The 26,137-nt window shown below is 42.5% G+C and overlaps 2 protein-coding genes across 2 annotated transcripts in view; one reads left to right on the forward strand and one right to left on the reverse strand.

The window, feature by feature from the left end:
• Nucleotides 1–25,394, reverse strand: part of pamr1b (peptidase domain containing associated with muscle regeneration 1b) — a 49,617-nt gene extending 24,223 nt beyond the window's left edge. The window contains exon 1 of the mRNA XM_085779629.1: nt 25,268–25,394. Within this exon, the coding sequence (XP_085635755.1) occupies nt 25,268–25,292 (25 nt within the window). The 5' untranslated portion in view covers nt 25,293–25,394. The remainder of the gene's footprint in view (nt 1–25,267) is intronic.
• fjx1 (four-jointed box kinase 1) lies at nt 13,614–16,037 on the forward strand. Its single transcript, XM_085779622.1, has one exon. The coding sequence runs from the start codon at nt 14,055–14,057 to the stop codon at nt 15,336–15,338; it is 1,284 nt and encodes a 427-aa protein (XP_085635748.1). The 5' UTR covers nt 13,614–14,054; the 3' UTR covers nt 15,339–16,037.
• Nucleotides 25,395–26,137: the final 743 nt, after the last annotated feature.

The following is a 26,137-nucleotide window of genomic DNA, read 5'->3' on the forward strand; positions in this document are numbered from 1 at the left end:
AGTAGGAGTAAATTATTTTAAATAGTTTTACTCTTGATTGCAAACCTGCTTTCAAACTTGAAGACATTACAAAAACAACAGAGAAGTAGCCAGGGAAAACACAGTTGCTCAAGATACTTTTTTTTCCCTTTTGTTATTTCGTATGATCTCCTGGGTGTGTTTTATTTCAGCTGGATGCATCACTGGAATTAATTCATTTGTTATTCTTTGCCCACTGGGACTCAGAGCTGCATGCAAGAGCTAAAAGGGACTACAGATCAAACGACTGAGAGCAGGAGAATCAAATATCCCTGGCAGTTTCCTAAAACAGCAGGACTTAGACCATAGAAGGGGCACATGAGCAGACAGTTCTCCAGCCTGTGCATGTGTTTGGTAGGGAAACTGAAAAACAGACTGAAATCAAGGGTTTATTATGAAGATATGGGAATGGAGACACTGGGATGCAGGGGGAAAAAAGAAAAAAACAAGCAGGAGAGAGGGGAAAAGGAAATATTGCCTGCCATGCTGCAGCTTCTAGTCACCTTTCACCACCTCTCTACTGTTTGTCCAGATGCCTAATAGTTTATTATGTGAAACCCAAGACTAAAGGTTAATGCGGACAATGCTTTAGTATTTTCAGAGGAACAGCAGCTGCAGTCTACACAGTGTAGACTGCATGCATCCTTTGGTGTCTTTTTACACATTGTCTCACTATTTATGTAATTTCAGCGTTGCGTTTGTTGATTTTCTTCTACGCAGTGTCTTGAACAAGCTCCCAATTAATCATCTGAGATTGCAACAGCCTTCAGGTGCATGGGTTCCCTTTCTTGCACAGTGAAACCTATTCAAACAGTCCAGAATGCAGCTGCCCATCTGGTCTTTGATCAACCCAACAGGGCATGTGTCACTCCTCTCGCTCCTCATCAGTCTACATTGGCTACCCATCAAATTCACTAAGGCTTGGCTTCAGAGTAACTTCTGAGTGTGGTTTTCAATCATATTCAATCAGCCTTATGCTCCTTCTTGGCCACTGCGTTCCTCCAAGGAATGTCATCTTGTAATGCCATTTCTCCACACAAGGCAGTCGCAGTCAGAAATGCTCTTGTCTATGGTTCCTCACCAAATGCTACCAAAGAAGGGGTATCCCCCTTTATTCAATAATCGCTTGAAGACTAATCTCTTTTGAGATAACATCCTTTCCAGCACCCTTTAACACCCAAAGATGTCTACTTGGCTTTCTGTGCACATCTTTGTATATTTTTTTGGTCTATTTGTGAAATATTCTTTAAGATATTCATGTATGAAATAACTGAGTACTAACGCATTATTTCCTGTGGAGAGAGCAACTAAGTTTAACTAAATAGAACTTTGAGCCTAAGTAGCTTGACCTCCAGAAAATGTGTCCAGTGGGATTCTGTCTTTGATGGGAACCACAAGTCATGAAAGTGACCATTATACAGTAAAGAAGACAGTGAGAGAGTTGTTCATCTTTGAAGCCCCACAGCTATGTAAATCTGCACAACTACACAGTGATTATACTGGGGTTGGGTAAGAAAAATCTCAAGCATGCATAAAAATCACAAAGGACGAGGATACCAGGATTTGTGATCACAGTGTCCTCGTTGGCTGCAATTTTTCACCATTGGTTTCAAAAAATTAAAGTGACCAAATTATATGAATGCAAAGTGATGTCTAACAAAGGTCGTAGCATGTTGGATTCAATATATAACTCGATTCTCTCATGTTATTATCATCAGTATTTTTGCTCTATGGGAGAGTGTACTTTTGGTTACCTTGCCACACAAACACAAGCCTGCTGAGACCTTCATCCATCATGTTACTGTTATAGTGGCCACATTATCCCAAAGGGAAACATTTTCTCATGACCCACAGATCATGTTCATCATTGGCTGCATTATAGAGCTTTCTCATTTGGCACCACAGTGACTGTGGTTGGTCAAAAAGAATGGCCCCCCTGCCCACAGTGCACAGTAAAATCTCATTACCTAGTACATGAGGGGAGTGGTATTGCAGGGGCAAAACAAATTACCTAGGAGCCATTACACTTAACGGCGAGCAAGAATGAATCCACTGTTGACTGCACATTCGTTACAGAAGGTATTTCGGAGGCTATTTATAAAAGCAAGTAGCTACAAAACGTTGTCTGATCAGCTCATTATTAATAGCTTTGACTTGTTTGTGTTGTCTCTGAAATCCCAGGGTTCTTACAGAAAGGGGAATGAAGGTGTCTGACGATGGAGCCATGTGGTTTCAATACACCATCTAATCATGGCAACACATTCATTCCATTTCTATGGTTACACAGTGGACACAGAGTAAACATGTGAGCTCTTTTTTCCCCAAAAAAGTTAATGGTCTCACTCTATCATGGCACAACCTGCCGTCTCCATTAGGTGCAGCGGATGGAAACTAGGCCGTCTGCTTTCACAGGTAAGACAGATGCCTGCAGCAGCTTTTTTTTTTTTTTTTTCAAAGCCAAAGACAACTGTTGTTGCCAGATTTGCAGCAGAGTGCCATGACGATGTGCAGTTTAGTAACTTAATAGTGAAAGGAAGTGTCAAACTGGACGGCAAAAATGCTCTCATTTATGTGCAGCACTCTAAAGAGAGCACTCCACTCATGAAGACAGCTTGTTTTTATGAACTCTTTTTAAGGTTAACTACTTGCTCTGCACTCAGCCACTGTGTTTATGCATAATTATGTGTCCCTTAAGAGGAGCGGAGGCATGTCTGTCCTTTTTACCTCACCAGTCATTTTCTTTATTACTTGAAAGAGCAAGAGAAATGAAAAAGAGGCGAGATAGACATGGTGATAATTACACAATATAATATGAAACAGAAAATGAGTCCAAATGAGCCTGAATATGATAAAAGATGTACAGTACATTAAAATTGACTTAAGCATATAAGTCACTCTGAACGGTCTTGTTTACATATGATGATCAGACTTCTGCAAGACATTATCTATATGCCTATAGGTATGTCAGGCTAAATTAAAAGAGATGCAGTGCCTCTAGAATTGCATTACATTTTTGCAACAGCCCACCCAACTCCAAATACTTCAAAGCATTTCTCAATGCATAGTATATTCAAGTAATCAATTCAGAGACATCTAACATAGTTTGGCTTACATGTCCTTGCTCTTTGCTCTTTGCTTTTAAGCCACACTCTAAATTGTCCCTGCCTGTGTTTGATTTACCTAAATGTATAAAGTAAATCAGGTCAAATACATTTTACTTTGTATGATGCTCTAAATCTGTCCTTCTGGGTCCCCACCCAGTGAAGCTATGCAGCTATGGCTGCCCTGGCTGGACATGACAATGACTTGGATTTCACATCGTATTACAGCCTGTTAATCCCACAGCAAAAAGTCCATCTGCAGGAGATGGCAACATCAAGGAGCCACATTAAAGTAAAGATTATTATAGCACTCTCAAGGGCATCTATAGATAGGATGCAAGTGAAATGGTATGCATATCTGAGCATGTGTGACCTGGTGAGTTCAACACCCATATAATATCCAGCAGGCAGCATGAACTTGCCCATATGTACAGTACCTACCAGGAACACCCTATACAGTGCAATCAGTCTGCACAGCATGTAGTGTCAGTATAATGTAAACCGCCTGAAAATCTCTATCTGGAACTTTGAAGTTTTTTTTTCTTTTTCTGAATCAGACCATAGCTGATGATTGCCAGGGAAAGTTTTAATAGGAAACGGCCTCATCCAAATTACAGCATATGCAAAATATCTGCCAGCTCAGCTTTTCACGTGAACCCATGCTGAGCTCAATGTAAAATCAGCCAAATGTTTGCAAACTTCAGAAACATTACTACAGTACACATGTTACTTTGGTTTTCAACTGCTTGACTCAAAAGCTTGAACACAGAGAGCCCAATTACTTATTTCAATAGTTGTCTAATAAAACAAGTGACCTTTCTTTGAAGATAAATCAGAAACTGACCACAATGTGTTTGAACAAGGTCACCTTCTCTTTCAATGCTGTGAGAGGGATTTGTCTCAGAATAGTCTCATGCCGTCATCCCAACAGCTCTGAAGACCATAAATCTCATCTAGCCCATGCAAGTTAATAGGAAGACTGTAGTCTCCAGCTGTGAGGTCTATAAGCGTAGCTACAAACTCTGAAAATTAAATTGAGGAACTGGAGCTGGTTTCAGTAGCTCTGGAAGCTCCTTGAGTAATTGCTGACAAAGCTCCCTGCTCTGGAGACAGAACCACACTGGGCAAAAAAATAAATAAAAAAATGTCACAGTCATAATGGAAACCTCAGAAGGACATGGAAGAAGACACAGAGGAAAAGTATGGTATGCAGGAGGAAGGAGACTTTCCATCTACTTCTGATTCCAACAGGGAGTCATGAGGTCTCTGACATGAGATACAGAGTCTCTGCTTTTGTTTGTTGGGTAATTGCATTTCCTTCCCTTCATTTGTGTTTATCATAAACTAACCCTTGTCGTTGTGTCATTTGGACTGAGAGATAGTCACGCGGGCAATGAACCAGACCAAGCGTCTCACACAGAGAGTTTGTTGTGGGGTGCTCCATGGCAACAAGGTTTCTGTTTTGATCTTTTTCTTTTTTGTAGTTTATCCTTCCTATCATTATACACAGGGGAGAACCGAGGCTGTGCCACAGTGGTGGAAATAATTTGGTCAGAGAGATAGAGAAGAGGTGGGGAGAAAGGAGGAAAAAAGAATGAGAAAATTGGGCTTAGTGAGGTCAGTATAAGAGACCAAAATTGGAACCACTAAGCTACTTTCGAGTAGAAAACAGCCACCCCAAAGCCCATTAACAGAAACCCAACTTTGTACAGCACTTCACCTCCATGCTCCAATTCCCCCTCACCCCTGCAATTTTGCTGCTTGAGAGCAACCTCTCCTCTCTGATCTCTGTGTTGTGTTATTCATTTCTCTTGGTTATAGGTCTTGAGGAGTGTCCAGCCAGGAGCCGGTGATCTCAACTTGTTCTCCGGGACATTATGTGTGAGGAATGGAACACTTGACTCGGAGAACTCACAGTTTTATAGAACAGAGTCAGTTAATGAGGCTTTAAGGGGAAAACAAACAAGGAGAGAGGATCATGCTCATTGTGCTGCATGTCAGGATGTAGGGCGTGGACGTGGCGCTCCAACCTCCCGATGCTTGATCTGGCGTATTTATAGTCACATTAATTTTGGATTTAGTTTCATGGGAGGGTTTGTTGCTCTGCAGCCATCATAATAACACTGGATCTAGGGTGTTATTCTTCTTCTGTCATGCAAAATATTAAGCCTGACCACGTAGCATGACTGAGTGCAATTAAATGGGATAGAACAAGGACAATATCAAATACATTACTGTTTTTATATTGTATGTCCTTTATTAATAACAACATGACATGTGTATTGGATTTAAAATCACCAATGACATGAGTATGAGTTAAACCCCAAACTCTTGCAACATCTACATACTTGCATAATAATCGTGGTTTACAAGAAACTCAAATATGCGTCCATGTGATCCTGTTTTGAATATAACATTAATTCAGTCATAAAGATGACCTAAAAAAAACTCCATGTATTTTATTTTCCTCTTACACGACTACCAACTACAGTCTAAGCAGGATTATCACTGCTCTGATAGTAAACACTGAAAGAACTTTTAAAAACAAAAACATTCATGGCAGAGCTGTTGTATTGGATTGCATTAGTTTATGTTCTTTGTTGTCATGTGTTGTTTTTCATTTTCTTTCCTCTCCCACCCCCTGTCGCTTTAGTTTTAGTAGCATGTTTCGCCTTTATCTTTGCTCTGACAGTAAAAGCAAAAAGAGCATAAGCAGCAGCTGACATAAAACAGCTCTAAATGTTCTTTAAAGCAAAGTTCTACAAAGGGGAGATGACATGTGCATAGTGGCCTCTTGTGGCAAATAATGAAAAGGCATAAATGTCTGGTAAAGTGAGGAAAGATACACCAAACCAAGATGTCACAGGAGGTTGAAAGCATCCAGAATGTAATTATGGTAGGAGGAAAGTATGTGCATATTGTGTTGAATGTAACAAACGTCTTTTGTCAGATATCAAACAACACATTTTGAGTAAGTTTTAGTAGCAGTTTCCATCCCTTCTCAAAGGAAACACTTCATGTAAGAGTATTTTGCTGTAACATTTCCATGTGTGTGTGTGTGTGTGTGTGTGTGTGTATAGTTGTGCATGCGTGCCTGAGTCCATGAAAGACTCAGAAAGAAGGGGCAATTAGGACAAAAAAGGGACCAGAAAATTAAACTAAATAAGAACAGAGACTGTTCTGAAGCCCTTTAAATTGTTAACCATTTCTTAAAAAATTAAAAATGCACTCTCAGTATCAACATTACTGGCTCTGCGCTTGCAATTTTTGTTGGCATTTCATTACTTCATCAAAGATAAAGTTAATTTAACAAAAATAAAAAATAAAAAAAACACTTTGATCTTCAGAGATTCATGGTCCATATTCCAAACCTTTCAGTGTCAAAGCCATGATGTTGAAAGGCCTGGACTAAATTAGTAATAGTCAAAGGAAAGAGGGCAGTGGTCACTTATCTGGGATCAATCCTCAAGTAAAATATCCACAAAGCTGAAAAAATAATAATCTTATCTAAGATCAAAACCTGTTATGCCAAGATACTTAAAGACATTTGCCAGAAATAGCATCACGATCTCAAGTAACTGATAAATCCTCCTGATAGCTGAGGATGTTTCCATCTCTTATAAATTTACCCTTACAGATCTGTTACATCATGCATTGCTCACACTGATGTCTAACCTCCTACAGTGCACGCAGCTCAAGACAGAACTGGGGGGTGAACACGGAGACCTCCGCCTTCATCTGGAGATGCAAATGCATATTTTCATCCTCCCATCAGTAACTGGGAGAGACCTACATACATAAGTATGACCGTTAAAAAAACATTTTAACATTTTAAACATGAATACCCTCTGCCATAACTCTGCAGGCTGGATTACAGAGGTGGATGTGTTTGCGGAATATGATACTGACAGATCAGTGATTCATACAATAAATGAACATTCACACAGAAGTATAGTTGCATATTTCAACAGTGAGTACAGATTGCCAACAAATCTCATTTGGAACAAGAAGCCTGGGTTTGGACTTTAACAACCAATCTGTCTACTAATATTAATAAAAGAACAAAAAACATTTTGTATTCTCAAACTTGATCACTGAAACTCGGTGGAAGCTATAGGAATTCCAAAAAAAATCTATATATTTAAGTGATTGGGAATGTTTAGAGGGGGGAAACATGTTGTTTATCCTCTGTTGTGGACCCTTACTCCCTCTAGAGGGAGTCAGAGCCTACCAATCCATGAAACGCCTTTCAAAAGAGACATGAGATGAATCTTAAGCAGCTTCTGAAGACTTATTAAACAGGTCTGATGTGGATAAGAAGATGACTTTTTACTGTGGCCAAGACACAAAAACCTGTTCAGATCGAGGTGAAAATATGAAGTTTCTTTCTTTTCTTTTCTTTAATCATGCACTGCAGCACATCACTTTCTAGGATTCCACAGAAGCCACTCCCCATCCTTCCCACTTCCATCTCTTATGGAACATATCGATTTGCCATTGTGAGGGGCAAAGTGGAATCAAGTTGTCCACGGCGAGAATCTCAGTGGGAGAGGAATGTAAGTAGTAAGCACTGGACTGGAACAGGGCACCACGACTAATCCCTCTGATCTCATTTTATTATTTATATTCTCATAGCTGGGTGAGGGCTGGCTGTTTGATCAATTCTCCACTCCCTTCTTTTATCAGCGATGAGCCACTGCCACTACCGACTACTTAAATTATTCAATTGGACCTGCTTTGTTGTTAATAGCAGTGATCATTCTTGCTTAAACGGCATAATGTATGCGCTGACAGCCAACAGTGATACAAACCTGTCCCAAGGGACGCAAATCTATCAGTGGTGAGTGTCTATCTGCCACATTAGAGATTCCATGGACCAGTGAAGCATGGAAAAGTAAAATACACTCAACATCAAGGCCCGCAGAAAATGCTTGTTCCACAAGGCCACGGACATAAATGATCAGACTTTCGCTCTCTAGTCGACTTCCTGTGAAATAAAGCCGATATCAAATGGCCACAGCACTGAGCCGCTTCTCTCTGGCTTTTAAATGCTGAAATCTTACATGTAAACTCAACTGAGCTGAGTTTTGGCCTGAGAAGACAAGCAGGATGTTGATATTTAGTTCTGATAAATGAAGATTCAAATATATGAGTAAAGGAAGTAAAACTAAGTAAAACTTTTACAAAACCTGACAATTCTTTAAATCAGGTTGAGCTTGGTTACTTTTCACAAGGTCCAAGGAATGCAAACACTCTGTGCTGCCTGCTCAACTGCAGTGGGTTCTAAGTAAACTGAGGTTTTCTGAATTTTTGTTTGACTTGCAGCGGTTGCCTAGAAGTCTTTTCCATGTGGCTCGTTTGTTTACCCTTCCCCCACCAGGGTCCTGTCAACACACCAGGCTCATGGGTAGGAAAAGGTCAAGATGCCAAGGGGGTCACTCTCGTGTCCAGGGTTCTGCCCTTTTCCCTCCCTTCACCCTCCAACACCAGCTATTACTGCAGCTGAGCAGCTGTAAAATGGGGTTAAAGTAGCAGGAAGAAATGTGAGGGGTTAAAATAACAGAGGCATTTTCAGCCTCTAGCTGTTTTTTTTCTGTTAAAGATGTTTTAAATGTGTAATCAACCATTTAAATTTAATCAATGTACTATATGGGCAGCTCACATAGGCTGATAATTACTGCTGGCAAGCTGTGAACTGCTCTCTGTTGGCATATTGCATTTCTTTCTCCAACTAATGTCCATCTTGCATCTAAGCAGCATTTAACGCTTTGAAGCATCAAAGCCAAATAAAAGTAAAAAGAAGGATGCTATAGCTTAAAGTCGACTAATATGTGTTTGCAGTGCATCGCATATGACGAGCAGATATTAATATTGCACCGCACTGGCCTGTTAATCTGGATTTAGCCATGAGAAATACAGAGTCTTCATTCACACCACTACATTTACAATCTACACAGCAAATTTCCCAAAGCTTCAATGTTAACTCTAGCACAACATGCTGAAAAAGCTAAATGTTTTTCATTAGTGGTTGCTCAAACTGGTTTTGAAATCTGGAAAAGGGCGTGGACGAGCTGAGAAAGAAGATTCATGTAAACCGCACCGCTCCCTCCTCGCATGCAGAAGATTCAATCCAGCGTGGTGTGATGAGGGCAAGCACTTCACGCTGCTCGCCCATTAAACTTGAAGCTGCTAAATTTCTCGCTGAAACGTTAGGAGGACATTCAACCACCATCTCTAATCTTAACTGACCGTGTGACCCCCCTACGAGCGCTGTGGCAAATCCACAGCACGCGGCGTATTTCATCTGGAAAAACATACACTCGGGCTTTGAATGTCATGACTTTCCTAATAATGATCAGATGTTCTTAAGCTCTCCCTTTAGCCAATTTAAAGGCGAGCCTCACCACAAAGCACTGAGCACACTTGAGTCAATAAGCCAGTTAACAGATGGGAAAGTAAAAAGAATTCAATTCTTGACTTATTTAATAGGGGATTTGGTGTTGCAGGTCAGGGGGTGTAATCCAGGAGATTGGACACTGATTCTTTAATCGAGTGGCTCGGCAGTACATCTCCTTCCTCCCCTCCCGATTTCACTCTTCTAAGAGGGTCTCCCTTGTGTAGCACTGAATTTCAATGGCCCACTCCTCTGCTGGTTCAAACCCCCCCTATCTAACTGCTGTTACATGGAAACCAGATGGAAATGAGGTGTACAGTACATCAATAAGCCAGGCCTCCTGCCTTTTCTCCAGTTATACGGCATTCATTAACAATTACCCGTTCATTAGCAAATTGCAACCGACCAGTTGAGGCTCAAAAAAACCAAAGAACCTGCATATCAGGAAATTGGCAAAGACAGGCTAATGAAACCGCAGTGAATGGTGGAAAAAGGGCAGCAGTTTGGTGGCTCGGTGCCATGCTCAGGTCTTTGCAGTGCAGCGGATCTCTGCTTGTAGCAACGGCTTCGTTTTTTGATTTCCTCATAGGCTGCTGTTTCTTCTCCCTGCCTCTGAGGCCCCCGCTTTTTGTCTATAGATAAAGCCAGCAGGGCTTTTTAAAAAACTGCGTCACCCTGGAAATACTACGATTGAGGGTGAAACTGTGTAACGTCTCACAATCAACGGCAGCAATATCTGCCTGCTAATAGAAGCCAAAGAAACGAGTGTACCGCCTGTAAAGTCCATTTTATGCAATTTATGCCCTATTCCGGAGAGCTAGTGCTGCGATAAGTGCCGACAAGATTGTGTCTCTGTCACCAGTAGTTAAAAGAAATGTCTGGTCTGTCTCTGGAGTATTTATTGTAATGGTACATCCGCAACACTGCAAGTTTACCACAGCGACATTTTAGTGTTCTGTGTAGTGAGGAGTGCATGCTAGGTTTGTTGAGCAGATGGCAATATCCCAATTCCTGTATTCAAGGCAGGTATTGACAGTTCAGTGTGCATATATCCTCACTGCTAGAATACCAAATTAAATCACCATTTCCCCTTCTTATAACCTGCTGCTCCACTCACTTCTTTTTTTTTTTAGAGCATAAACACATACAAGCACACAAACATGTCCAAAGAACTCACACAGACTTACAGATATCTTTATCACACCCACAAACCAGGGGACGATGAATTCATCCCAATGGATCTCCCCCGCCCTGTCCCTGAGTCCCTCAGCATGAGTAATTGTCAGGCCCTGTGAAATAATCGTAGCTTTCAACGCTAATGGAAGCCCTGCACATTCATTATTCAGTCCAGGAAACAGAGTGCTGCAGAGTGTCAGGGGACCTATGAGTTATTGCTCAGCGTGAATTAACCTTAGACTACGAGGGATGTGACAGAAAGCCCACTGCACTTTCTCCTCTTCCGTCCCCCATCCCTTAACGTCTATACCTCTGCGTCCATTTGTCCATCTGCGCGGGGCAGACAGGCACCACACGGAGACACCGAGATTGTATCACAGCTGCGTCGTGGTCAGACGGCCAGTGACGGGGTGTACTGTGTCGCTGTGGACAGAATGACAGACGGGCTGGGCCTCTCCCGTGTCACTGCAGCGCTTGACCACAGACAGCCATGACCGGTGGAGGAAAGCTTTACGTGTTACAGCCCTCCCGGGACTGCTGTGGGATTTATGAGGAAAGCACAGGGAGGAATGCAGCAGTCAAAGGGGTGGGCTGGATCTGGTGGAGGGGGACTCAGGGGCTGGCTGACCTGCAGATAACACATGGCGAGAAACAGATAGGTTTGATATGTGAACATGCCCACACTTGCGCTCAGAGAAAGAGACACCACCACAGACTGAGCAGGTCAGTACTGTTACTCCTAAAAAGCAACACACATCAGAGAGAATTCCAGCAATGCACTTAAGCCGTCTTCATTTCCCATGTCTAGACGCCACAAGTTTTAAGTCTAGCCTTAAAGTGAAAGCAAAGCCACTACATAAGGGTGAACCAATTTTTTTGGAACACCCCTAGAGAAAAAAAAAACTGAGCAATGAGATGATAATAAATACAAAAGTTTGTTTCCATGCTTCCCTTGTAAGTATTTAGGAAGCCTGACTATCTGCATCTCTGCGAGATAAAACACGGCATGCAATTTGCAAAACCTAATTTGTTTTAAGCAGCATATGGTAAAACTCCGCCTCCACAAGGACTCACTCTTTTGTCTGCCGCGTTAGAAAAACATGCTCAGCCATGCACCGCTACACAAACCATTTCTGGAGATTTTTGGAGGACTTGTAAAAAATGCCTCTCAACTCGTACACAACCCGGAGATTTTTCTTTCCCTCTGCACTGCCACTGCTGTCAATCTGCATTTTCAGAATCAAAACACAGGCTGGGAATTGAACAAATTATTCTGCTGATGGCACACACAAAAAAAGAAAACCCTAAAAGATCCAATCTGACAAAGCAGAAGTGAAGGCTACATGAGCAATACGACCACATCAGAATCATTTCACCTGCCTGTCTGCGGGAAGTCATCTCTCCTCTATTTCTGCATGTTATCAGACAAACTAGTGTGGATGGGTTTTGTGCAGTTCTCTCTGCGAGCTATAAAATAACATGAATATCAACATGGAGATGACAGTGTCAGCGCTCTGGGCGTTCAAAGCATAAATGTGTGGACCTCTAGTTTACTGGGTGTAATTGAGTATTCTTGTCTGTGACTGTCTTTTCGACTCAGGCAATTTAGCATGCCAGTATGTTGCAATAAAAATGACCCAATTAATTTGATTAGGAAGCGAAGGTTCAAGATACAGAGTGTGAAAACACGAGGCGAATGGTAAAGAGTGCAAGCAGATGCTAATGAGGAATAACTTAATGAGTATAAAGGAGTTTGTGTGCATGCATGTTACATTTGGTTTAACAAAAGGGATGAAACAAGCAGGGGTTGACTTTGCTGAGCCTCAGGTGTTTGCAGGGAAATGATCAAATACTTAGCAGCAGGAACTAAGCTAACTATGGTCTTTATGAATACAAAATAGCAGAGTGAGTAAAAAATACTGAAACAAGGCACTTGTACCACTCTGCCATGGCTGTTTGGTGAAACAAATTGTTGAAAGAAAGACTATGTGGATCTTGAATTTTAAGCCTTACACCAACATCAGAGAGAATACAGAGAATACTGTATATATTTAAAACTAGTAGGCCTCCCTCAAATTTGGTGGACCCATAACATGCAAGCATAGCCTACAAATTAAAATGAACAAAATTAAAATAATCACATAATTAGTTGCATCTGTTTCAATTTAGGGACACGATGAAGTCTATAATAGATAAACTCCCTCATGTCCTGCTATAACTATCCCAAGTTCTTGCTTGTTTCAGGAGCTGTTTGCCCACAGTGTGATTTTAAGCAGTGAAACACATGACCAGTTAGACAGATGTCAGCTGACTGACTTGGCCAGGAACAATATTCCCATTATTTGGGATAAATGGTTGCATTGTCTGTATGTTTTGGATCACTCCTCAGTGTCCTAAAATTGGAAAGCATGAACTAGCCTACTCCTAACTGTGTCATAGCTGAAAGTAAGCACTATAACCCCACAGTTATACTTTCATCTCAAATCCAATGTGCTGCATCCCACACACAGTCAAAACTGTAAAAACTAGGCAGTGATGCTTCCTGTAATGCATAATGATCTTATATTGGGAAAATTAGCACACATGTAGAAAAATGTAGTTCAAGCAGGGTCACCCTTCATTCATCCCTTCCCCTCTGACATGGATACTCGGCTTTGTACACAGGCAAGAAATATAATTTGTTTAAAATGCTGACATTATTTCCAAAGTATTCCTGCCTAAGGTATCAATTATCATAATGGTTGTATATGCCAGCAGCACGCAATCCTCTCTCATCAGACACACACACACACACACACACACACACACACACACACACACACACAACGCGGTGCGGTGCACTTGCTCCGCTCCTCTCTGAACCCCCCTTCCCACGATCCGCCCACCATCTCGGGACTGGAGTCACGTGGCTCACCGCCTAGTGTCTCTCTGCGAACCGACACAACCACAAATCAAACTCACCCTGCGTACGGTGAAGAGAGAGAAAGGAGGATGAGACACGGTGGGGTGTGCGGGGACAGAAAGCCCCTACGACGCCAGTGGGCTGCAATGGAGAACGCTCAGTAGAGGGATATCTGCTGTGGCGCTACGAAACGCTCTCTCTGTTTCCCGCAGAGGAGGGGATATGACCAGACATCTGAACAGGACGGGAGATGAGATTCACACTGTTTCGGAGCCCCGCTTCATCCTGTGATCTCAAGCAGTCCTCCTGTGAGCCTCAGCCTCGGGCTTCGGGGGGTGGACGGGACACGGGGCGCACAGCCTCTCCAGCTCCAACTGTGGGTTCAAGAAATTTGCTTCTTTCTGTCTATTAATTGAATCTGCTGGAGCTCTGTGGGTCTCTGAGAGGAGAGGTGGTCTTCAGCATGAGGGCTGTTTCAGCAAACTTGTTCGCTCTGCTCTTCCTGTGCGCCCTTGGAAGTGTTTTCTACGTCTGGAGCGCACTGGAGAGCCGTTTGGAGCGGCACAAACGGAGGTTCTCAATACCGAGCGGAGGGGCTTTTCACCAAGGTCTCCCAGTAGACCTCTCCGCCAAAACTTTCCGGGCATTACTCGCTGTCCCGGCGCCACAAAGACCCCACTTGGGGGGCAGACTCGAGGCTCACAACCTCACCGATCAAACTGTCTCTGCAGGAAGTCGAGATTACCATATGAATGGGGATAACAAGAGGTCAACGCGGCGGGAGGGCCCGGTCAAGTTAGGCTCCCCGGTGGAGGATGGGATATTTTGGGGTGAATGGCTGGAAGATCTCCTCCCTGCGGGCTTCACGGAGGAATATGCTCAGGATTGGCGACAAAGAGCCCGGACATACCGGATAGTGAAGCTGGAGCCTGGATGCGGTAGGATATCCAATCAGCTCGCCACTTTTGCAGACGGGAGCAAAGCGTGTGTGCGTTACGGGATAAACGCGGATCAGGTGCAAGGAGAAACTTTGACATATTACCTTGCCAGTTTATTGGGCATCACAAACCTGCCACCTTTAATATTGTCACAGCTGAACAGCGACAGTGAGCAATGGGCGGCTGTGAGGACGCGGATAGATGGGTTACAGTGGAGTGACCGAGCCGTGGTTTCTCTCACCGAGTGGGTCTCCAACCTGACCGGGGTGGTCACACCTGCACCGCTCCGACAGGAGAGCAGCGGGCTGCATCCTGTGCTCGGAGAGCTCCGGAACAAGACGGCGGCGGAGCTGCTGGAGCTAATGCAGTGGACCGACCTGATCATATTCGACTACCTGACTGCAAACTTCGACAGGCTCGTCAGCAATCTGTTCAGCCTGCAGTGGGACTCGCGCGTAATGGAGAGGGACACAAACAACCTCCTCAAAACGTCTCATGGTGACCTTGTGTTCATCGATAACGAGGCCGGACTCGTGCACGGGTTTCGGGTGTTAAACATGTGGGAGAAATATCACAATACGGTGCTTAGCTCCGTGTGTGTGTTCAGAAAAAGGACCACGCAGCGCGTGGCGGAGCTGCACAGGCGCAGAGACTCCAGGAAAAGGCTGCTGGAGCTCTACAGAGACAGCGAGCCTTTGTCCCTGGAATTAGGATTTCTCTCAGATGAGCACGCCGGTGTTCTCCAGGACAGGATAGACAGATTATACAAACACATTTTGCATTGCAAAGGCAAGTACAGCCAGCTGTGAACGTTCAGCACGCACTGGTGATGGATTTGTTGTCTGCACAGTATAATGAGCTCTGCAAACGCGATTGGCACACCTGTGCCAAACTGATGCGCATTACACAGAACTGTCTTGAATATCCAGCTGAACTACCTCTTGTGAATAGAATGTGTTGCCTACTTTATGAATACGTAAATTTCACACGTTTATAAGCTCCTGCACATATTTTCACTGTATGCCTCACAGAGGAATGATTAAGGCCAGTTTATCCTCTTACTTCACTCCACTGATGCTCACCTGAATAAGAATCAATATTAAACAGTTAGGCTATTTGTGACTATAGGGTATGATAATGCAGCCTTTCATGTGTGTGTGTTTGGATCTTTGCCTTGTGTTGAGTAATCCTAATGACAAACTCCTAAGCCTTAACATAAGTTGACTCTTGAATACTGTATTTCTGTTGACATCTGGCTCGCTTTTTTATAGAGGATCATTTGCACAGTACATTGTCATAGCAGTACCTGCACTCTTGTAATTGTGTTTGCATTGCATATTCAGCCTTAAAGTCATCGGTGTATCATGCCCATTGTACATGTTGTAAGTATTTTGTAAATATTACCTGGCAATCTGTTTTGGATATTTGATGCTCCACTAATTTAACGTGCGTTGTAACATTCCAAAATCTTGTGTCCTTTTTGATAAATACACTGTAATATAATTGAACTGTTGTCAGACTGTGTTTTACATGCCGTTTGCACTAAACTGCCTTGTTAAGAGTGCATCAAATATTTACCCATGTATGGAGCACTGGGATTTCTCAAGGCCCTGTGCTTGCCCATTACACAGCCTTTCATTGTGCTATAGAAATATTTTGTTCTGGCACACTGTTCCCCAGGAGCCATTCTGTCAGCCACAGGCACGATACCACAGCAATCTCTAATCCCCTTTACAATCTCACCCAGAATGATGAACTGAAGGAGACAACTGACATAATTTGACATTTTCTGAAAAGGGTTTTACTGTTCCCTTGCTATATCAACACTTCATCCTTTTTTTAGACCCAAACGGCAGATTGCAGAATATTTGTCACACTTGTAATATAAACAGTCTTTGTACAGCCTGGGCTGGATGGCTTATTGGCTCAGTCTGTTCAGATGAAAAGTAAGGGAAGTCCCTTAGTGGGTGTCTGAGAAGCCGAACCCACAGTTAATGAGAACTGTGCTCTCAGAGTGGAGTCCGGTTTGCAACCGCTTCAAGGTTGAATAAGTAATTGTGAAAGGTAAGAAAGAAAAAGTGGAGATACATTCTCTGGAGTTCAGTTGTGTCTTACTCTTTCTCTTGACATCTGTGTTTAATTTGACCCTTTTGGAAGCGCCCTTTTCTTATTAGTTCCACCCGGGGACCAGCTCTGTGTCTCATTTATGGTTCTAGACTTATAACATCACAAAGAGAGTCTGTGATCAAAGTTTTCAAGGCCTAATTGTTTCCAGCCTTTGACTATCCTGCACCTCACCTGGTTTCTTTTATATATATTTTTTCTAATCACACAGCCCTTTCCAGGTCACACCACAACAGTTTGTACCACTCCACAGAGAGTGGGATGAGAGAATGAGTGTATCCTGTACAAATAGTGGCTCGATTTGTAGTCGCACTTCGTTTAATGGATTGCACCGCGTATGCATCTGTCAGTGATTTGTTCTTCTCGCAGCTAAGGCGCTACATAGTCGCAGATGAGCAGCAGACGTTGAAGCAGGTGTAACTGGAGGCTTTTTCCAGAGTAACTGCCTGATGCGGCTGTAATAGGGACTTGGGGATCAATATGTGCACTGGCTGTTGTATAGGGAAAAGCAGGTCATGTTAATGTGCTGGTTTGTGGGTGTAAGGTTAGTATATGAATATGTGTGATTCATGGGGGTTTGCATAGACCGAACCTGCAGCTGGACATGGTGCTCTTAGCATGTCTGTTAATGTCAAACCCTGCAAAAAGATTTACGACAGGCCGCTGCAGACACCAGGGATTAAACACAATGCTAAACTAGGGTCTGCATGTCTAAACCAGACTCACAGCCCTTCCTCCTTTCCTGCCTCACGCGCTCTCCCTCCCTCTGTAATTCACCCACATCTCCCTCTTCCTGTCGTGCATCTGTCTCCGCTGTTAACATCACTGTCAACTTCATTTGTTAGCTAAATGGAAAATGAAAGTTTCATTTTCCTAATGAGTTTTTTCGTGGATTCCTTTGCACAAGAAAGTAATTTTTAACCAGGGACCATGCCAGCTGTAATCACACTAATGGCGGATATCAAAGGGGTTGTTGAATCACCCTTTTAACTGTTTGCATATGTTCCTCTGCTCTCTCGCCCGGTTCATTTCAGATCATAACACAAATTCCTTCAAGTCCCCCCTTTTTTTTTTTCTCACCCGGAGGGAACCAAATCTTCATACACACACACACACACACATACCTCTGAGACATGGTCTAATGAAGGCAACTTGTCCTTGCTTGTTGCACCAGTCATACATGCCAGCGTTGTGGCTTCTTCAAGATATGCTCATTTTATGTGCCAGCAAACTGAATCACAAGCTTAGACAGCCGTACAGCCAGGGGCCCGCAGCAGGCCCCGGCACGGACCCCAGGTACTCGAGCTGATCTTCTTCTTTGTTCACATTGCAAACATTCCAGCGGAGCTGAGGGAGGCTCATCTCCATGGACACATTGCAGGGGAAGAGTAAGGAGTCCCAGCTGTGTACATAAACTCTTGTCAAAGTTGGCTCAGCTCATATATTTTAAAAACTATAATGAAGCCAGGATCATTTGGAGGTTATGTTAAAATAAAACAGTTATTATACTGTAGCTTTCTTGATAAGAGTTAGATGAGAAATCAGAATCATTTTTATTTTTGCCTGATCAAAACAAGGCTACTAGGTTATCTTAGCTTAGTGTAGAGACTGGAAACAGCTGGCTCTGCCCATAGATGGTGAAGTATTCCTACCAGCAACCACTCAACTCACAAATCTAATATGTTTATTTAATCCACACAAAAAATGAAATACAAAAATTACTCTGGTTTATGAGCCTGATGACTATTTATTGGCTGGGGTAATATCGCAAAGTCTTTCCTGGTTGCCCAGCAACATCATGGTGACGACAAGACTTCAGGAACTAACTGTTTGCACACACAATTAATTCAGCACACAAACAGTAAGAGCTGCTTGTTGTTATCTACCTGCTTATGAAACTGAGTTTTCACCTGTTAATTAGTTTTTAAATGTGCTTGCAGGTGGATATCTAGTTTCATTCCAACAGAAACAGGCTAATTATGTCCCCTGTTTACAGCTTTATAACAGCCTGTTAGCTTATAATAAGGTAAGCAAATAGGCTGTTATAGCGTTATATTGACTAGACGGACTCATCTAAATCTCATCAAAAAAACAAAAAAACAACCAAAAACAAATATATTTCCGTGTAAAACTCTTTAGGTACTTTGTAAAATCACCAAACAGTTGCTAAATTGCAACAAAAATATTGTTCATTATTTTAAATATTAAAAAGTAAAACTGGGTGTTTTGCCAGATATGAGGCTTGACTGACTGACTCGGACTGTCCCTTTCCAACGGACCTGCCATGTGTGAGGGGACGGACATAACCAGCATTCTTTCATGGCTACACAGTGCAGGGAACTTCCTGCGCATGACTGAATGATTTCATTATGAAACACGGTACACACTGGGGGGAGAGTCACTTAGTCACAGCTGAGTGCATACGGGCCATGAAGGGTAAACTGGGGGGGCCGGGGCAACAACTGGAAGGGGTTTGGCAGTGGTAAGGGCTGCGCATCCAGGCTGTGGTGTGCCTGGAGAGCTGGCATAGAGCCTGGCTTTGTCCAAACGGAGGTTGTAAGAACAAGGTCAGGGCCTCTGGGCATTCTTTCTCAAGACAAAGTAGAAGGTAATGAGTAACAGAGGCTGGCGAGAAGGGGGGATGCACATACCACAGCTAATAAGGAGAGAGAATGTGTTAAGTGTACTGGCCTCCTCTGTTTCGATCAGCATGTGCATGTCCACAAAGACTGAGTTAAATCTAAAGATGTCCTGTCCTTTCCTCTGCCTTTACCAATAAAGCTGATGTTCAAAAAAAGCTACACTCTCAGTTGGTGACTATCCATAGGTGTGAGATTTGGATTTGTCGTATATATGCAGCCATATTTCATCACACGCTGTGTGTTTAACAAGTCTGTGCACCTAAGAACATCACAAGGGACACCGAGCCCTGTTAATCACTGCCAAATGGATTTATGTTTAAAGTCATCAGCGATAGCATGCAAGTGTTTGATAAATGAGTGAATAAAGATGTTTAAAAAAAATGAGAGAGAAAAAAGTCAAATAAAAAGAGACGGTGACGTGATAAGATGTGTGTTTGTGTGTGCGCACGTGTGTGACCATCTAAAACTAAGACTCGGATGGGCAATGTCTTCAGCCAATAAACCTGCATCCTTGAGTGAGGAATTGTTTTTTGCAGGGCTCTGCCACAGCACATCAAACACAGGGAACAGACTAATACATCTGTCCAGCTGTTGTCTACGCGCTCAGGGCTGCCAGGCTTGCAGATTATGGAACAGATTACATCCTCCTTGTCCCTTTCCATCACAGAAGTCTGTTACTTTCATTGTGCCAGTTTATTTCATATTTTCTTTCCAGTCTACCATGACATCCAGTGAGTCAGATGCTTGATGTAGTTAATGTTGGCAGAAATATTATGGCTAATACAGGCATTTTTGAATACCTCATTATATAATTTCATGATATTATTAGATATGGAGCAATAATATAGCCTATGGCATGTATACAAATAGACGCAGAAATCTGCATATAATCCATTAAACTGTTTTTGAAACAAGAACTGTTTAACCTCAGTTTGGATTCCCTCTATTTTCCCTTAATACGATTTGCTTCATGCCAGTCATTGCATACATAAAAATAAATCCTGATTAATTTCCCCACTTAATTCCATCCTATTTGTTATGCTTCGTCCCTCAAGCTCTGTCTCCGAAATGTCAGACCACAGCCTGCAGAAAGTCATAAGCCTCGTTTGATTTCATGTAAAACGTTTGCATTTTTGAGCACAAAGAGAGTAGGTCTATAGCTCTAATTCAGAATGAAAGAGACTTTTCTTAACTCAACTGTATAATGATGGCCCCACATCAACAACAAAAATGTCCTATTTGTAAGTCAAAAGCTCCAAATGAAATGTTTGTCAGAGAGCTAAATTCGGCGTGTGTTCTATTCCAGCATTCTAGCACGTCTTGAAAACTCTCTTTTGTTTATTTAATCTAGGATTACTCAGGCATGACATTAGCTCCCTCGTAAGGACCTTGTTGTGTTCAAGTGTTTTTGCCTTGCTTTTCCCCCTTCCTTACTTGAACTGAAATGTTGCACAGCATTTGATTGACATGCTTGATGGATTCTGATATTCCCCTATGCCTGTTGATTCATCAGTGCAGGGGACCTGTTTCAAGAACATGCCTTTTCACTCATTTGCATGTGGGTTCATCTCTATGTAAATGTGAATTAGTATGCTTATGGAAATGACAGTTTTTTTTGTTTGTTTTTTTTCCCGGATCTTTTTTTGTTTGGAAGAATCACTGATCACATTCATGGGGAGATAATCTATCATTTTGCTGTTGAATGTGTTCTCTCTCACTGCCACCTGCACCTAGCTGAGACTGCAGTCATAATTAAGATATTTATATGCAAATGTCATGAGGGCAGATTATGAATCAGCCCCAATGCCATTTGATCGGTCCAAATTAACTGGCTGGACATATGGTTATGTGCACCTAACGAGGATGAAAGGACGACTTCTGATTCTGAAAGGGTGTATGCAAATGCTGCACCACTTAGCAGGCTACTGTAAAACTTTTATATCTGTATGTATTTAATTAATTAGATTCAAAATTAGCATTTAAAAAACCCTTCTCCTATTCAACGGCATTAAAATGTCAGTTTTTGCCATACTTGCTGGCACAACGGAGTTTTGGGTTTATCGCTTTTTTTTCAGTGGGCTGTGTCATAAGAGCTTTGTCCTCTCCATGCCTGAAGTGCAGAGAGAATCGATACACAGAAGGGCAAGAGGACGTGTGATACTGGTGATGACAAAATACCTACAACCTGCTGAAACAGCACATTCCTTCCTGCTGGCTGACCACTTGCTTTCTGAATGTTAGTGTTGGCTGGAGGCTGTACCCTGTCAGGGACCTGCGTATGTGGTTACTTGCAGTAGTCTTTTTGAATTATAGCACCCAATGGCTGCACTGGGTATCAGTAATTTGGTCATTTCTATGTAAATTGCACTGTGTGCCGCCATCGTTGGCTGTTGTACCACACAAATGCTCCTGCATGCCTTAATGTTCCATAATGGTACACTGTTACAGTGAAATGATTAAAGCTAACTGTGAGAAAATGTCATGATGGTCAATCAGCAGATAAGTCAACAGGAGCAAAGATAGAAGAGCAGTGCACTCAGGCATGCGGCGATGAAGACGGGTCTAAGAGGCAGGCAGTCGTTTTGGGTTGAGTCCAGGTGCTGGCCTCACTCTTTAGAGGGTGGAAGATGGAAGAGCTCACTAGAGACAAATATTAGGGGGGTTTATGGCTGACTCTGCAGTATCATAGCCATTTGAAGAAGACCGGACGTGCCTTAGTGAAGGTGAGATGGGACTGCAGAGTATGGGATACAGAGGAATAGGGCAATGTATAAAAATTATATACATATAACCTAATGAAGCCTATGTGATTTCATGGCTATACTACTTCAGATTTTTATAAACTTAGACTGGAAATCTTGGCAGCACTGCAAGCCAGGTAATCTCAGATACTATTATCCTTTCTGTCCTTGACAACAATATCTCTCGATGGCATTGTTACACTGAATTATCCTAAAATAATCACGTTTCTGTGGATTTGAGGCGCACGTTTTTATCAGAAAAAATCTCTCACTTTTAACTGTGGAACACTGTCTGTGCCTGCAGAAACTTTACTTAAAGGTATCCTGGTGAGGTTTTGACTACTGGAGCAATATTTCGGATCCAAATAAAGAAATAGATGCGCACAACGTCAGCACAACACACATTCTACAGTCAGAGTATTTCACTAATCAACACTTTCTGGCGTGTGTAGCAATGCACCACAATGAAGGCTGGTGTAAACGTGGTGCATGGTGAGAAACTTTTATTAGTAATGAAATTGCCATCTAGGGAAAACAAAAAGTGTCTGTTAACACTTTCCTATGACATAAATCAGCTTCCACCCAAACAGGTCAACAGAATGGCTGACAAAGACAGGGAATATGGCAGAGACTAAACTGAGAAGAGCAAAAACAATAAAGGGGGAACTAAAAAGATCAGACACATTATGTTTTGCTCCTATTTTATAGATAGAAAATAGATGTGGAGAAATTTAATTATATGTTATGAACACTTGAAAGACATTCCTTTCCTTTCACACCTGTAACCTGACTCATCTCAAATAACAAGTCTGAGACGCCCAGGCCTCCCGCACCAGCAGCCACAGCAATTATACTGTGCTCTGACATGACTGCAGGGTGAGACTTAGTGTCTAGAACTTCATGACACCCTTGCATTACAACAACCAAAGGGGAAACAATACAGGGTGTAGTGGTTCACTTCCTCCCAGGTTAAGAGGCAATTCAAGCAGCAAACCTTTGTGTTTTAACCTTATACTTTTGGACAGCACACATCCGTTGGCAACACATCTGAAATGCGGAAGAATGTGGGAGGTTTGAATATCCACTCTAAACAATTTTTTAAAAAGCACTTGACAGACAAGGTGGGGTTACAGGAAATTCAGAGAGCCATATCATTTTATGAATCAGTGATGCTGAAGGCAACAAAACAAAGAGGCTTTGATTTAGTGATATGGCTCCTGTCCTTGTCTCGTTTTCTTTTCACCTCTCTTTTTTTCCCCTCGCACTTTTTTCCTTAATTTCCCATGCACATTCTGATTCTTCACATCTATTTGGCCTGTGCAAATATTGCCATTGTGAAATCCCCTAGGCATTGATTGATTGCATGGAGGGGGCAAATCATCCGGGCAAGTTACAAAGACATCTTCTGCAAAATCAATGCCACTGAAAGGGAGGCTAAATCTTTTTAAGGTTCCACAAGCCCTTGTAATATACCACTGTCTACCACAAGGGGAATATCTTTTTCTTTTCTATATCTTTTCTCTCATTTTGTTTCCTTTCATTTTTTTCTTCACCCACTTCGATTTTTGAACCACCTCATTTATTCCATATCATTTATCCTTAAAGAGAATAGAGGGGGTTTATTGGACACTTGAGCTTTCAAATGTGTCATTGAGATCAGCTACTGTATATGAGCCCATTTAATGGCAAAATATATTGCCTCCCATCAGGTAATGGAAAGGTATAAATACTGGCTGTGAGATGCACTAAGACAGAAAACAGACATCTCCGGCAAGGGCAAAGAGAGTGCAACAAAGTGATTTATTCATTTGTGTGTTGACTTTTATGTTCCTCCTACTTTGCCTGTCATGGAGAAGTAACAGGGAGCAATAGTAATGTCATTTTCATGGTTTCAGTCCAGACACACACACAAGAACACACACACTGAAATGATTAGTAGATTCTTTTTGGGCTACAGAAAATTAATTGCCACCAATTTTCCTCATTCTCTACATCCCTTCATCAATAAGTGATTATCCAATCACAGCTTAAACACAGCAACCCTGAAATGATAGACACAGCCTGCCTGTGGAAGTTTAAATTTTTCCACATGTCAAAGTGGGCTGCAGTAGTTTTGAGTGAGCATTTGAATAGTTTAAGAGGGTACTGGGTGCAAACTACAACTAAACTTTGTCAGAAGAAAGGTTTTTGTAAAAGAGGTAAGCACTTACTCAAACTAAGGCATGAAAGTTTAGCCTTGGTGCCTCTGAAGTCATGCAAGCAGTGTAGTTTGTTTAAAGCTTAACGTTAGGTTTTCTTTTCTGGTGACTGGATTTAGGCTTCAAAAATCAAAAAGGCGGTGTTCATTTGTGAAGTCTATCTGGATAAAATGTGGAAGTACTGTATGATACACTTCTGTTTGTCTCAGAGATGATACCTGCAAGAAGCTTATGTAAAAAAAAAAATCCATTGGTCTTGTGCTAAGGGTTTGAATATTGATTCACAAATTAAGAGTAGTATTGATTCACAAATATAAAAATTGTGAGATCTGGGGGAGACAAACTTTTTTTTATCTCAAATAAATAAATGAAAGATTAATAAGTGACGAATGCAGTGGCCATAACACACTGTACAGTACAGGTGCACAACATGTCGCAGGAGACCTTAAGTGATCCAAGGACACAGACATCTGGTAGACAGATAGAAACAAACCTCTGCTCACTGACACACAAACAAATGGAGGGCAAAGTAGTGACTAGGCTACGGCCAGGCAGACGCATGACTTTGAGTGTGCAGGGTTAAAGAATGCAAGCTCGCTGTGCAGGAACAACAGAGTCAGGCTTGGCCACGACCCCGGCCATGTTCTGTTTTTATAACCCTCAGTCTTCTCAAAAACATCCCCGCCTCTGCCATCCCTAAATTCTCTGATGTTTCTTTCTGTCTGAAGTAGCCGCTGAACACGCAAGCCCGCATTACACGCTAGGATATTCCCATCTTGTAAAAACAATAGGTGTGTGTGGGCGCTGCCACGTCGTCAGCGGGCTTGTATTCCATGCTTCTTCCATGAATCAAAGGCTGTGTTACCCACACCTCAGATAGTTGACCACCCGAACTAATCCATCTGCCTTGTTGGCTGTCAACATGTTGCCCTTCATAGATATTAGGAAGCCTGAACGATCCCCCCTGTCCTTCTCTTTTCTGTGCCCCCCCCCACCCCTCCCTTTACCCCTCCCAGGTGTTCCCATAACTCACCGGGCCTCAAATCCCACGCAAGCATTCCTGAACTTCAGAGGCACATCGGCAGATGAGAGGCAGGATTTATGGCTTGCTGATGGACAGTGGAGGGGAGGGGGGAGTGGAGCGTGAGAAGGTGATAGGGTCCACTTCAAAGAGGAGGAAGCGTTTGTTGTTGTTCTTTCCTGTGCTCAGTGGGGCACACATATGCACGGCCCTCTTCCCTCTGTGCCTGTGGACGGTTAGATTGCTCCAGTCACTAGTTTGCACACAGTTACACAAAAAGTAATCTGAGCCTTTTTTTTTTACTTTTTTTTTTTACATGACTAGATATGGGTGGTGGCGTCTTGAAAGTTTGACTCTCACACGTTGAAAGACACAGGGAGCTATTACAGACATGATTTAGCCTTTCATTTTTCATAATATCAAAGGTGACCCTTTGAAGATTGCCTCCAAGCTTTTCTTATTGTGCCTGGATAAAATATTCCCCCTTGTTCCTAAATGCCACCTCCGTCTGTGCGATTAGAATTTATTTGTGTGCCTTTGCATATAACTTCATAGGTCACACAAAATAGCATGAGCGTGTGTGCATCTGCGTGGGAGTGTTTGTATTTTGGTGTTATGACCGCACCTATACCCACAACCGGCTAGTGTTACACTGCAAGGGGCCCACGGTGTGTGGGGTTGATGGATGTGTGGAGTGGTATCGTTTCTCTGAGCCGGATGTGTAATGAACCTTGCTTTGCTTCTGTAACATTTGGGGTGATTGATTACAAACAAGGGCCATTTAACATGCAGGGGTGCTGCCTCTTAACAATGCAACATAGCTTTACAGATGAGATCACACATAGCGTGAGAGAAGACACCTCGCCTATGTCTACAGTACGC

Source organism: Trachurus japonicus, chromosome 6, assembly GCF_045865225.1.
Source record: "Trachurus japonicus isolate A0001 chromosome 6, Traja_1.0".
Classification (NCBI taxonomy): Eukaryota; Metazoa; Chordata; class Actinopteri; order Carangiformes; family Carangidae; genus Trachurus; species Trachurus japonicus.

Bases quoted from the DNA above. Each gene is read 5' to 3' on its own strand.
- fjx1 (XM_085779622.1), top strand. From the start codon at position 14,055: ATGAGGGCTGTTTCAGCAAACTTGTTCGCTCTGCTCTTCCTGTGCGCC.